This window comes from Sorex fumeus, unplaced genomic scaffold (assembly GCF_029834395.1).
Source record: "Sorex fumeus unplaced genomic scaffold, SorFum_2.1 ptg000020l, whole genome shotgun sequence".
In the NCBI taxonomy this organism is placed as follows: Eukaryota; Metazoa; Chordata; class Mammalia; order Eulipotyphla; family Soricidae; genus Sorex; species Sorex fumeus.
This window is the reverse complement of record NW_026606077.1, coordinates 20,658,302-20,670,839: the sequence shown is the minus strand read 5'-3', so window position 1 is coordinate 20,670,839 and position 12,538 is coordinate 20,658,302. Positions and strand designations below refer to the sequence as shown.

Sequence of the window (12,538 nt, the reverse complement as noted above, 5' to 3'; positions counted from 1 at the left end):
GTATGTACAGATACAAAAATATAATTAATGACTTATCAAGAACCAGTTTTCACCATTTGTAAGAGATACTCCCTGAAAATGTATAATCGTAAAGCACACAAAAATTGGTATTATTAAAAAAAATTGGTATTACTTTACTAGAAGAATTTAACTACCACTCCTCTAAATCTTAGTAGAATCTAAATTACCAAGGACATCATCTTCCCTTAAGCTGAGTAACATGGATGACTAACAGCTCCTAACACTGAGTAACCAGATGAATCTCTGAGCTTCCAGAAGTCCAACCTCTTCCCTACAGTTATGCCTCTCCACAGGGAAGTCACAGAATCAACAAGGGTTCTTTCAGCTTATTCCAGTTTCAAGAGAGAATGTGCTTTCTTCAACCCTAAAGTCTTTTAGTTGTCAACTAAAACACAAATACGTCAAACCACTCCTCACTCTGGAAACAGGATAAATGGACTTACTTCTTGACGTTTGAAATTCTGGACATATTCTTCGAACTGTTCGTCTTTGGTCTCATCAGCCTTCCCAAGCTTCTGAAGGACCTATTGTTGACAAAACAAAACAGCCTGACTTAACAATACTTTCAAATAATAATCAGAGTAAGGCAATTATTATCAGATGGCCATAGAGTTGCTGTAACTAGACAATATAGTAAGTTTTTTCCCACCATCTCCAGTTATTTTCTTCAATTCAGTCAATACCCATAGAGTTCCCAAAAAACACAAGGGCCCCATGATAAGCACTAGTCATCCAGAAACACAAAAATGAATAAAACAAGGCTCAGAACTATAGGGGATCACGCTTTCTGAATAAAGCCAACAGTAAAAGAAAACAATGCATTATTTCATTTGTATGTAGTATGAAAAAATAAAAAGAGCACAAAGATGTTGAGAATCACAACCAGCTTTCCTCTCCCATATCCTGTCAATGGCCTCTGCAAGACACCAATCTACAACCAATTCAAAACTATAGAGACTGAACACATTCAAAGCAGACACTGTGGCACTGCCTGATGTCTTTCCTAAAACATATTCATTTGGACAGTAAACTACACCCAAAGGAGTTTCACGGGTAGATGGGTTTGCATCAGATTCTTCTAGTCTGCTTTAGGAAATAAAGGATACAACAAATTGTACAAGGAAATCTGACCAGAAGAAAGAGAAGCTTGAAAATCTACTATGAGCAGCTTTGTAAATAGTGCTTCTAGTAAAAAAATATTAATAATAAAAACTTTTTACCTATATTGTGTCTTTATTATTTAATTACCGTTCTTCCAACCCAAGCCTGTTCATGTTTAGCACAATGTAAGATCTGAAACAGGGCCTAGATGTTAGTGCAGTTTTTTCTTCCTTCAGAATTTCTTCATTATTCTTCGATGTTATAATGAACAGAAAAAATAAAATATAAACAGCTTTTCGTCCTAATATCCTGTTATGAGAGCAATATGCTGTCTTCTACAGCTAAACAGACTTGTTAGTAATCAGATGAAAGATTCTCATAAAGTCGGTGCGGAGTTCACAGATACCCCAAAGGACCACCATGTCCTGAGGTTGCCCGAGGCTCCATCTGACTCAGTGGCACAGGTGAAGATGCTGTCACAGTTTGCTGGGAACCATAGGGGTTATATATTGAAATAATGAGCTACGGTGTCTAGCATATAATTAAAGCTCAACAGGCACTATTATTATTAATATCACTGTCTAGCTACATTGAATCATTACAACAGTCTAGCCTTCGTGCACTAAAAAGCAGTCAAAGAAACTGTAAATGTTAGTGCTAAGACTTGGGATCCACAAAACAAGATAAAATGCAACAAGGACATGATTTAGGTAAAAAATATAACCTTCCAAGTATGGAATTTAGGTATTCAAGTTTTAACCAAAATGCAGAGAAATAAGCCCAAAATAAACAGGGTGGATACTAGGAATACAGTCTCTGCTCAGAAGCAGAAAAAAGGAATTATTCTAGCATGTGATCAATATGAACTGGCAAAATGATGTTGTTACCGAACCATCGGCTGTGATTTCAGAGGCACTGAGAAGCACAAGAGACTCCCGGGGAGAGTCGGCACTGGACAGGGTAGTAAACACCGGAGGACACACAAAAGAGAATATCTAAAGGCAGTCCAGAAAGGCGGCGAGTCAGCATGGGGAGGAAGAGGCTTACTCCCTCTCCCTGGCTAAGGTCTCTGCTCCCAGGGAGAAGGGACAAGCAAGGGTGCAGAGTACAGCTACCTTTTAGTACCAAAGTGCCATCACAGAAAAGATAAAATTTGTCCTATTAGAAACCAATATCAAGAATTTCTATCAGCACATAAAGGCTATTAGCTTGAAATTTTTAGAGAAAACTTTCATATAAAAATAGTTATAAGTTATAAGTTCTCCAGAAGGAGAACTATGCTGCATAATGTCGCTCGCCTGTGATATATGATGAGCAAAAGGAAATGGAAATAAAACCTTGGACTCTGTCCTCAGAACCCACGTTACTGTGGAGTGTGGCAGGGGGCAGGGAGAAATGGCAGACGGCATGAATATTACAGTAAAAATGGGAATGCAAATTTTTTAAAGCATTCCATTATTTTCTGAAAATCGTTGGTAAAGGTATTGATATCACTGTTATCAATACAAGAAGTCAAGGTTAACCAACAGAGATATTAGAGAAGAAAGTCAATTTTTTATTTGTGGTGCTTGTTTGCTCGGTTTTCAGGGTACACACAATAGTGCTCAGGGCTTATCCTGACTCTGTGCTCAGGAATCATCTTGGTGGAGCTCAGGGACCATGGGGGATGCAGGGGATTTAACCCAGATCAGCTGCGTACAAGCAAGCACCTTACCGACTACAATATCACTCCAGCTGGAGATTAATTTTTTAAGAGCGAAAGGAATATCTTCAAATATTAATTTCTAATTAGAATAATTACACATGCATAATAAATTAATATGCATAAAATATAAATAAATAATTTATGCATACATGCATAATAAAGTCAATATGCTTGGAGTTTTCCCAAGGAAAGAACATAACCCATGAGACCAGGAGGTAACACAAGACAGGGCACAAGAGCCTGGTCAGACTGGAGGCAGCGAGCATCCCGGGAGCCCATGGTGGTCCTGGAAGGGACCTGAGGACACCACACTCAGATGCCAGCACTGACCACCAGCCCAGCTGGGAACGAGCAAAGCAGCCCCCACCACCAGCCCGGCCGGGTGCGAGCCAAGCACCCCCGACCACCGCCCGGTCGGGAACGAGCATTCCCCTCTCAGCATCCCCATTCCCCCCTCAGCATCCCTCTGGAACAAACCACGACCTAGAGAAGAGAGGCTGTTCCTTCCGTCTCCTCCTGTGTGTCTGACTGAAGGCCAAGTGCCTGCTCTGGGCTGGGGTCAGCAGAGCTGTGAGCTACCTTAGGAACTGTGTGACAAAGCTGGGGTCCAGGTGCACAAGACTCAGGAAACCCAGCGTGCAAGACTAAAGGCCTGTATTTCCCGCCGCAGTCCTGGGGCACTGAGAGAAATGGTACTGGGGAGCAGCCAATCATGTGCCCATCACAGCGATAATAGCAAGGATCAATTAGGACAGAGCAAAACTGGCTGAGTGAAACTGCTTAAGAGACTATTTAAACAATCCAGGCAAGGAATGACAAAGATTGAGCTAAGCAGCAGATTTTCAAAAACATCCTCAAAGGGTACAGGGAGACAGGGCAAAAGCACAGCCCATGTGGGTACGAGACCCCAGGTTTGATCCCTGACATTGTATAGTCCCCACCCACACTGGACAAGGGTCAGTGGCCCCAAAGCCACTAGGCTAGAGCACGGAAAAGTCAGGTGTGCACAGCCAAGCCCCGTGTCATCAGGAGTGGACCCTGCGCTCTCAGGAACTGCTGGGACATGGCCCCACAATCCTGAAGCAAACACATGGGCAAACACAGGTGCATGACTTACAAGAAAGGTGACCTCCAAGCTCTCATGGACAGGCTGAGCTGGTCATCTGCCAAGAGTCAGGGGTGCGAGGCTATGGGGACTCCAGGGAGAGAAAAGTGGGTGTGGGGTCACAATGGCAAGAACAGTACACACACTGTGGAGCTTCTGCTGGAACCGAGGCCCAGCTGTCGTGAGACTATAAATGCAGTCACCCTCATTTAAGCAGGTTTGAATTTTTTTTTAAACTGAGACACCATGAATTACAGAGCTGTTAAGGTTTTCTGCAGCAGATCTGATATGTGATAAGATTGATCAGCCATATAACAACTATCTTCTGGCACAAAAGATATCAAAATCTAGAAATAAGGTAATTAAAAATACATCTTTTACCTGGATTTCTGTCAACATATGCCACTGATTTATGTCAATATTAGGCTCATATTTTCCGTGCTGCCTCTCATTTGCTTTTACACTGGTCATATTAAAAATACCAATTAAACCCCAGGAGTTTGGCACCACTTATATACAGAAGGATTACTATAACTCATATACTTAACAGTTAGATTTTAACAACATAATGTGTCTTGCACAGACAAAAGTAAGACAATTTAGTAACCTGCACACTTTGGCTTGGGAATTAATTCAATAATGACTCCCTCTACACTAACACTTGAATATTTTAAAACAATAGGGTTTTGCTACTACTTTGGGGCTGGAGAAACAGCACAGCGGTAGGGCGTTTGCCTTGTGCACAGCCAGCCCGGCCGAGCCGGGTTCAATTCCTTTGCCCCTCTCGGAGAGCCCAGCAAGCTACCAAGAGTTTTCAATATGCCAAACACAGTAACAAGAAGTCTCACAATGGAGACGTTACTGGGCCCGCTCAAGCAAATCGATGAACAACGGGAGGACAGTGTTTTACAGTGTTTTATGGATGCTAATTTTCATATGCAAAATACCTTCTAAGTTGAGTAAACTTTGCACACTGGCCTGCCTTCCCTCAGGACCCCGAAACTGCTCTGGGGAAGGGTGTGTATTCACCCCCTTACTCTCAACTCAGCGTTCTAAAGTTCTAGTCTGATTTTAAGAAACATCCTGACATAAACATTAAAAAAAAATAGGAGAGAAAAATAAGAATATGATGACATGGAATATTTCAACTAAAAATCCTTTTCTCTTATGTCTTGAAGTAGATAACTCCTCGGCCTGGTTAATGGTGTAGATATCACCTTCTAGTTAGTGCAGTTGACCCATGTGTACAGAGTGCCTAGGTAAAGTCCCCGAAAACATAGAACACTTTTTTTTTTTGGAATGACTCCTGGTGAGCCCCGGGGATCACAGGAGATGCCAGGGATTGAACCTGTGCTGGGCACCAGGCAAATGTCCTACAGCCTGGACTATCACTCTACCCCCCCAAATTTACAGCTCTTGGGTTTCAGCAGTTTCCCCCATATTCAAATCAAATTTCTGACCAATTTTCAAGTCCAGTCCAGATCATATTCTACTGCAATAGTAAGAGAGTGATTTTCCCTCTTAATTTTATTTTGACAGGGTAAGTCACTCTGGGAGTGCTGCTGCACCTCAGACTGGGCTTCACATTTGCATCATATCCCTGGGGTCTTCTCTTAATTTCAAATCAGGAATGGAATAGTAGTGTAATACTATCTTGACAATTTTTTTAAAAGTATTTGACATTAGTTAACAGAAAATTCCTACCATTTTTATACCATATGGAAATGACTGGCAAGGTGAAACTCAATGCAAGGGGAAGCTATGATGAGTTGCAGGACTTCAATCAAGAAAATAAGTCCCCTCTCTCTTCTCTCTCTCTCTCCCTCCCTCTCCTTTTGGGCATTTTGCAAGGTTAACACTCAGATCTTGAGAGAGAGAGAGAGAGAGAGAGACAGAGAGACAGAGAGACAGAGACAGTGAAAACGAGACAGACAGAGACAGAGAGACAGAGAGGCAGAGGCAGAGACAGAAGAAAAGTGCTTGCCAAAGAGGCAGGCTGAGGGCTGGGGGGGGGATGATGGAAGGGAACCTGGAGACACTGGTCCTGGAAAATGTGCTGTGATGGAGGGATGGGTGTTGGAATACTGTGACTGAAACTTAATCATGAACAGTGTTGTAAGGGTCTATCTCACAATGGTTCCTGTAAAAAATGTTCAAAAAATAAATAAAATCTAGAGCTCAAAGGTAAAGGCCCTCCCGTTGATCGTCGATTTGCTCGAGCGGGCCCAGTAATGTCTCCATTGGAGACTTTGTTGTTACTGTGTCTGGCATATCGAATACTCTCAGTAGCTTGCCGGGCTCTCCGAGAGGGGCGGAGGAATCGAACTGGGGTTGGCCATGTTGGCTGCGTGTAAGGCAAACGCCCTACCCGCTGTGCTATCACTCCAGCCCAAAAGCAAGTGATCTGTTAAAGTTAAGATATATTCATAATGGAGTTTGAACATAAAGTTACTGAAACATAAAGTTGAACATAAAGTTACTTTAGGGCTAAAAGTAAATTTCAAACTATTTACATTAAAAAGAAAGAAAGTAAGTCCTCCGATGAGAAACAGGGAACTAGAAGAAGGAAAGATATAGAACACAAAGGAACCAAGACGAGGGTCGTGGGGAGAAGCAGGCATGTTTCATATGTGGCTTGATGGAAGTAAAGTGAGAGTGGAAAGAATCGGCCAAGAGCAGTCATCCAGATACCTTAGGGAGTAAGAGGCAAGCCAGAAAACCTTCTGAGCTTGGAGGATTCATGCTTCTATAGCCAGACTCTAAAACATCAAGGAGAATCACACAATTTCATCACTCTTCTCAAAATAAGGCGATGCCCTTCTGTTTACACTTCCTGCTTTATAAAGAAAAAAGATGAGTCAAGGTACAGGGCTGAGCAGAATATACGCATCACATGCATGAGGCACTGGATTGATTCTCAGCACAAAAAACAGAAGCATGACAAGAAGAAGAGCATGTAAAATTACATACATTATCTGTAAATTCAAGAGTCAGTTACACAGAAGTCATAGTCTCATCTGCTCAGGACATGGAAGAGGATTCATCTGTCAGCATGATCAAGAACAAATGATTTGTTCATTCATTCATTCATTCATTCATTCATAGGTCCTTAGACTCATTTAACTACACCGTCAACACCAGAGAGCACTGATAAACAACACAGTTCCCAGGACTAGAACTAGAGGAGGGCCATCAGATACACTCAACAACAGTGTGTGATGCTTCCTGCCAGCACACACTGCAGTCCCTCACCCTGAACCTCTTTATTCTTGTGTTTCAGAACTTAAAGAAGTGGCTTCAGTGTGTCCTGATCTGAAAGGAGGAAGATAGATAGATAATTCTTTGGTGTGGCCCATGTACCTGTCACAGTCTGAATTTTATCTGTTCTTTTGTTGAGTTTTATTTCTGTACCACTTGATGTCCAGTCCCAGAAGTTCTTGGAAACACTTTGGGGATGATAAGCAAGAACAGATAAAATCAGGAATATTCACAGCCTCTTGTTCTATTGTATTAGTCTATAGATGTAAAACTGTTGAGAATAACAGAGTAGAAAGAAAATGCAAATCTCCCACTCTACAGGCTTACTCTAAACAAGAGAGAAGCAAATGGAAACGAGAAAGTAATGAAGGAAAAAGACAAGCAGCCTAGAAGGGACAGAGTGGAAACCATTGCAAAGGCAGACCCTGCCTTGCACTCATGCCCCGCGGTAAGGAGCTCTCCGTATTCCATGTTCTGGCTCTCTCCTCTAGCCCCCAAGCCTTTCATGTTGAGAAGCTCCATGTGTACTGGCTTGAAGAATACTGACCGAGCAAAGGTGAATGGCTATTGTGCCCTGGCATCTGTCAAGCGGTCCTCTTTGGAGAGTCCAGTAACTTCTTGCTGGCCTCTGGGCTGGATCCTATTGTGTCAGCACAATTCTTCTCCCTAGAATCCAACCTAGGATATGCTCCTTACACCAACGTTAGCTGTCATGGACATCTGTTAAAGACTCTGCATTCTCCCCAACATCTTTGGGAAGAACAGACCAATTGACCTTCTCCTGTGGCTGCTCTGAAGGGCAGACACTGTCTCCTGTGAACACTTTGCAGTTATACTATGAGCCTCCAGCCTCTGGAGGTTATTCAAAGTGAGCCTGAAGGGCTTAGCTCAGGGAAAGATATTCTTCCCTGTACCAGTGGCCAGATGTCTGTGAGAAAGCAAAGCTGCCTGGCTGGTGGCTATTCGCCCAGAGATGGCATTTGAATGTTCCTGGAAGTCAGTCCAGAGGGCTCTGCCCAGGCACACAACGGGAGCAGATCTATCCCTGACCCCTCAGAGGCACCTGGAGGGCTTCTTCAGAGAACCAGAAAATGAGTCAGCATGTTGAAACAGCGCTAACAGGAAGAGAAAAACTGAGCAGGTAGGACGAAAAGTCTGCAAAAACCTCCCCAAGGTTTCAACTGGGGGGTGTGAACTGCCATTAACAGCAGAATGGTTAATGCTGGCAGCTAACAAACAGAAAGGAGATACAAACAAGAGGGAGAGGGCACAGCTGGGTAGGTGTCCTTCCCCTCGTGAAAATGCCCACCCCCTTGACAACTCCTGAGTCATAGACTCACTAGTGAGCCCCTCAAACATTCTTCACACACATACTACTGCAGGGTGAGCGTAAGCCTCCTGTCAATGCCGGGCCGGGCTCCCATGTTACAGGAGCACTGGAACTGAGAGAGACTGAGGCTGCCCACAGACAGTGCCCGTACGACTGAGCTGGAGCTCCTGGCTCCAGACTCAGCTGTGAGCCACTGGACTCTGTGGCCTACAGACAGTACTGGGAAGGAAATGTGGTCGGGCAGCCTCACTCTTCTTCATCATGTGCTTCTGCTAATAAGCCAGGAGCCTATGACAGCAGGGGCAGGAGAGACAGTACAGTGCTAGGGTGTTTGCCCTGCCTGCAGTCAACCAGGGATCGATCCCCAGCACCACACATGGTCTCCCAATCCCCTCAAGGAATGTTTCTTGAGCAGAGACAGGGGTAAGCCCTGAGCACCACTGGGTGTTGGCCCCACAACAAAACAACAACAATAAAGAAACAATAATATGGTACCCTGAGCGAGGCCTGTGGTGAGCAGAAGGTGCCCAACACCATGATTATTCACGATAGATGTTGGTCCAGATGCCCTGGCAGGGGGACTCAACTGATACAATCATGTTCGCCCCATTCAACTCGCAGAGGGAACCTTTCTCCAAAGCAAAGTTCTAGAAGACATTCCTGCCTGGAAGAACCTCAGCCTACCAGCCATCGAAAACTCACTGGAGCAGCAAGGAATAGAATAGAAAATCAAAACCAGACAGCCTCCTTAAGTCAGAGACTGGCCCGGCAGGGGCGTCCCCTCAGACGAGCCCCAGACTACAGTGTGCAGTTGTGGGACCCAGCCCAGTGTTCTCTGTCCCGCTGAGGAGTGTGCAGGCAGCCACGGACCCTACCCCTGGTCTCACTCCTGCTGCCACTCACTTTGCTTCATCTGTGCAGTACAAAACAGTCTCCACCAACTCTGCATGCTTCCTTCTTGCTGGGACAGTATCATGCATTGAGCCTAGGAGGGTTTCCAGATTAACCAGAAAGCACAGGAACTATTTCACAAGTTTGGTCCATGATTGTTCTCCTGTATCTGGTGGTGAACTGAAAAGCCAAGATGGGCAAACAGACCGAGACAGAATGATTGTATTCACTTGTGGGATTTAAAAAAGAAATTAGTATGGAACTAATATCCGAGGTCAGGGGAAAACGGGCCAGGAGGACTGGTCAGTGGTTGGAAATTACCACAAGGGTGTGGGGGGTGGAGGGTAGTTAAGACAAAGGAGCATCCATGATGACAACATTAGCTGGAAATGATCACTCTGGACAAGAACTGAAAGTTGAAGTAAAAGAACATAGATGATAACCTTTCAGCCTCAAACCACAATGCCTAAATTGAGAGAGAGAGAGAGAGAGAAACAAAGAGAGGAGATAAGTGCCTGCGACAGAAGCAGGCTTGGGTGGGGGTAATTTGGGGGGACAGGAGGGAAACTGGGGACATTGGTGGTGGGAAACTAGTGGGGGATGGATGTCGGAACACTGTATGACTGACACTCAATCATGAACAGATTTGCAACTGTGTCTCTCAAGGTGAGTCAATAAAAATAAAAACTAATCATTAAAAAATGCCAGCCCGGCAGTGTGCAGCAGGCCTGATCTGAGGTGCTTCCTAAGTGCATTATCGTGAATTGCCACTGTAGGAGTCCGAGGTAGTTGCACACCTGCTCTGTACTCTAGGAACCAGGAAGAAAATCAGAAGAACACTTGCTCCTTTTCTATTTTGTGGGATGTTACAAATTTATGAAACGCTGGGATCTGGCATTAAGCCACTCTTTAAAACACACTGTTTAGGGGCTGAAGCAATAAAACTGTGGTTAGGGTTCTTGCCTTGCATGCAGCAAGCCCGGGTTCAATTCCCAGCATCCCATATGTTCCCCTCAACCTTCCCGGTGTAATTCCTGAGTGCAGAGTCAGGAGTACTGCTGGTGTGGCTCAAAAGCAACAAAAATTTATTTTTGATAAATCAAACACACCCTTTAGCATGTTTTTCTGAAGCAGTGTTTTCAAAATCAGAATCTGTGTGATGACGTCATAGAAATGGCTCTAATAAAAATTCCAGAATCAAATCTGTTTGACAAAATATCAGCTAGCATCAGCATAGTAGCAAACAATGCTGCGGAAGGACTGTAAGAGGAATGGCGATACCCATAAGCAAATAAAACGGGGTCAAAGAGACAGTTGAGAGGTTAAGGTGAGGTTGATCCCTCACCTTAATTCTTAGCAAGGCACTGGGTCCCTTGAGCATCACCAGGAGTGAGCCCTGAGTGCCACCAAGCATGGCCCTAAAACCAAAGAACAAAGGAAAAATCAAAAGCATATAAGAAGGGGCTGGAGCGATAGCACAGTGGTAGGGTGTTTGCCTTGTACACAGCCAACCCGGGTTCAATTCCCAGCATCCCATATGGTCCCCTGAGCACCAGGGATAATTCCTGAGTGCTGAGCCAGGAGTAACCCCTGTGATCACCGGGTGTGACCCAAAAAGCCAAAAATGAAATGAAAAGAAAAGGAAAAGAAAAGAAAGAAAAAGAAAAGCATATAAGCACACCTGGGGAGAAGCAGCAGATCAGAACAGCTAGCGCAAGGCTCAGAGCATAGGCTGTCACAGCACTAGGGTCCAAGCTGCACTCCAGCATGCATTGAGTCTTTTGAGCAATCTCTCTGACCCTAATCGAGTTTCAAAAGAAAACAGCTAAAATAGTGACTGACCTCTGAGAATAAAAATAAAGTAATAAGAAGCAAGAAAGAATGACAAGACAGTGCTGGGATTAAATGTCCATAGTTGGCCCTGGCCCTCAGGGTCTACCCTAGGCAATGTCTTTCCTCTTTTTAGGGCAGTTTTCTCATGTGAAAACTAAGGACAATCCCAGTACCTACTTCACAGTGTAGATTTCAATAAGACAGGTCAAAATATACTTTACCACCCCACAGTAACCCCTCAGGAATGCTGGCTACTAGAGTTATTAATATCCTAACACAGAACTAAACAATTCCTAAGCACTTGTCTGTAGACACTTAGGGATAATTCCTGAGGTATGTACTCTTTTGGAATCCTAGGATTCTACAGCTATGCTCAAGACATAACTTCTTTTCCTTTTCTGACTGAAGACATAGTGACAGCAGCAACCCAAGTGACAAGTCTGCTGGTTAAAAGCTGTGGAGTAAGTAACCTGAAGATGAGCTGATGGTCTCTGTAGAGAAAAAGAGTAACATGGGCTTTCTCTGGGGTTCAGGCACACCCAACACAACAGAGACGCACCTTCACTGAGCAGGCCACTGCTCTGACCTCAGCACAGTGAGTGGAAGTGCCTGCACCATCCAGCTGGGCCCCATCACCGATGAGCCCTGCCCACCTAGTTTCATACTGAGTCTGTTACCCCATATCTAGAAATGGATAGAATAACCCATTCTATAAAGAGTAAGATAAGCAAAAATGCCTTACTCAAACCCAATGCTTAGTGACGGTCAGGTTAGATTCCGGACATTCCAGTGGGGCCTGGGAAAACGCTCAGTGCACTGCTGAGAGCGTGTCCTCAACCTTCCATGATCCAGGCAGATTTTAAGAGCTAAGGGGACACTGCAAATAAGATGGCGCCATCTTTAACTAGAGCATGATTTGCTGGCAGTTCTCTTCTTGGGGCTCAATAAATGCTCTTGAAAAACTGCTTAACTCTGAGAAACATATATGCATCAGCAATATTGCCAAGCCGACCCAGAAGCCCAGAGGAGCTGTGAAGGTTCCTAGAAATTCTTTTTATCAGTGACTGCTCACTACCCAGAGCATCTGGGCAGAGTTTCAGAGCAGCAAAGAAGCAGAATCCCCCCAGGCAACCAAACAAGACCAAGGGCACCATTTCTGCGTGAATCAGGAACCCTGGACCTGGAGACTGAGCCCAGTAGAAAATTCCAGATTGTGTTTTCCTTGCCTAGGTTTTAGTCTCCAAATAAGAAGCCTCAGGTGAAGCATTTGTGGGAAGAGAATTCGACACCAAAT

General features: G+C 44.3%; 1 protein-coding gene across 1 annotated transcript in view; it reads right to left on the bottom strand.

Moving 5' to 3' along the window:
* AMPH (amphiphysin) overlaps positions 1-12,538 on the bottom strand; it is a 262,010-nt gene that overhangs the window by 153,324 nt on the left and 96,148 nt on the right. The window contains exon 2 of the mRNA XM_056113455.1: positions 465-545. Coding sequence (XP_055969430.1) covers positions 465-545 — 81 coding nt within the window. The remainder of the gene's footprint in view (positions 1-464; positions 546-12,538) is intronic.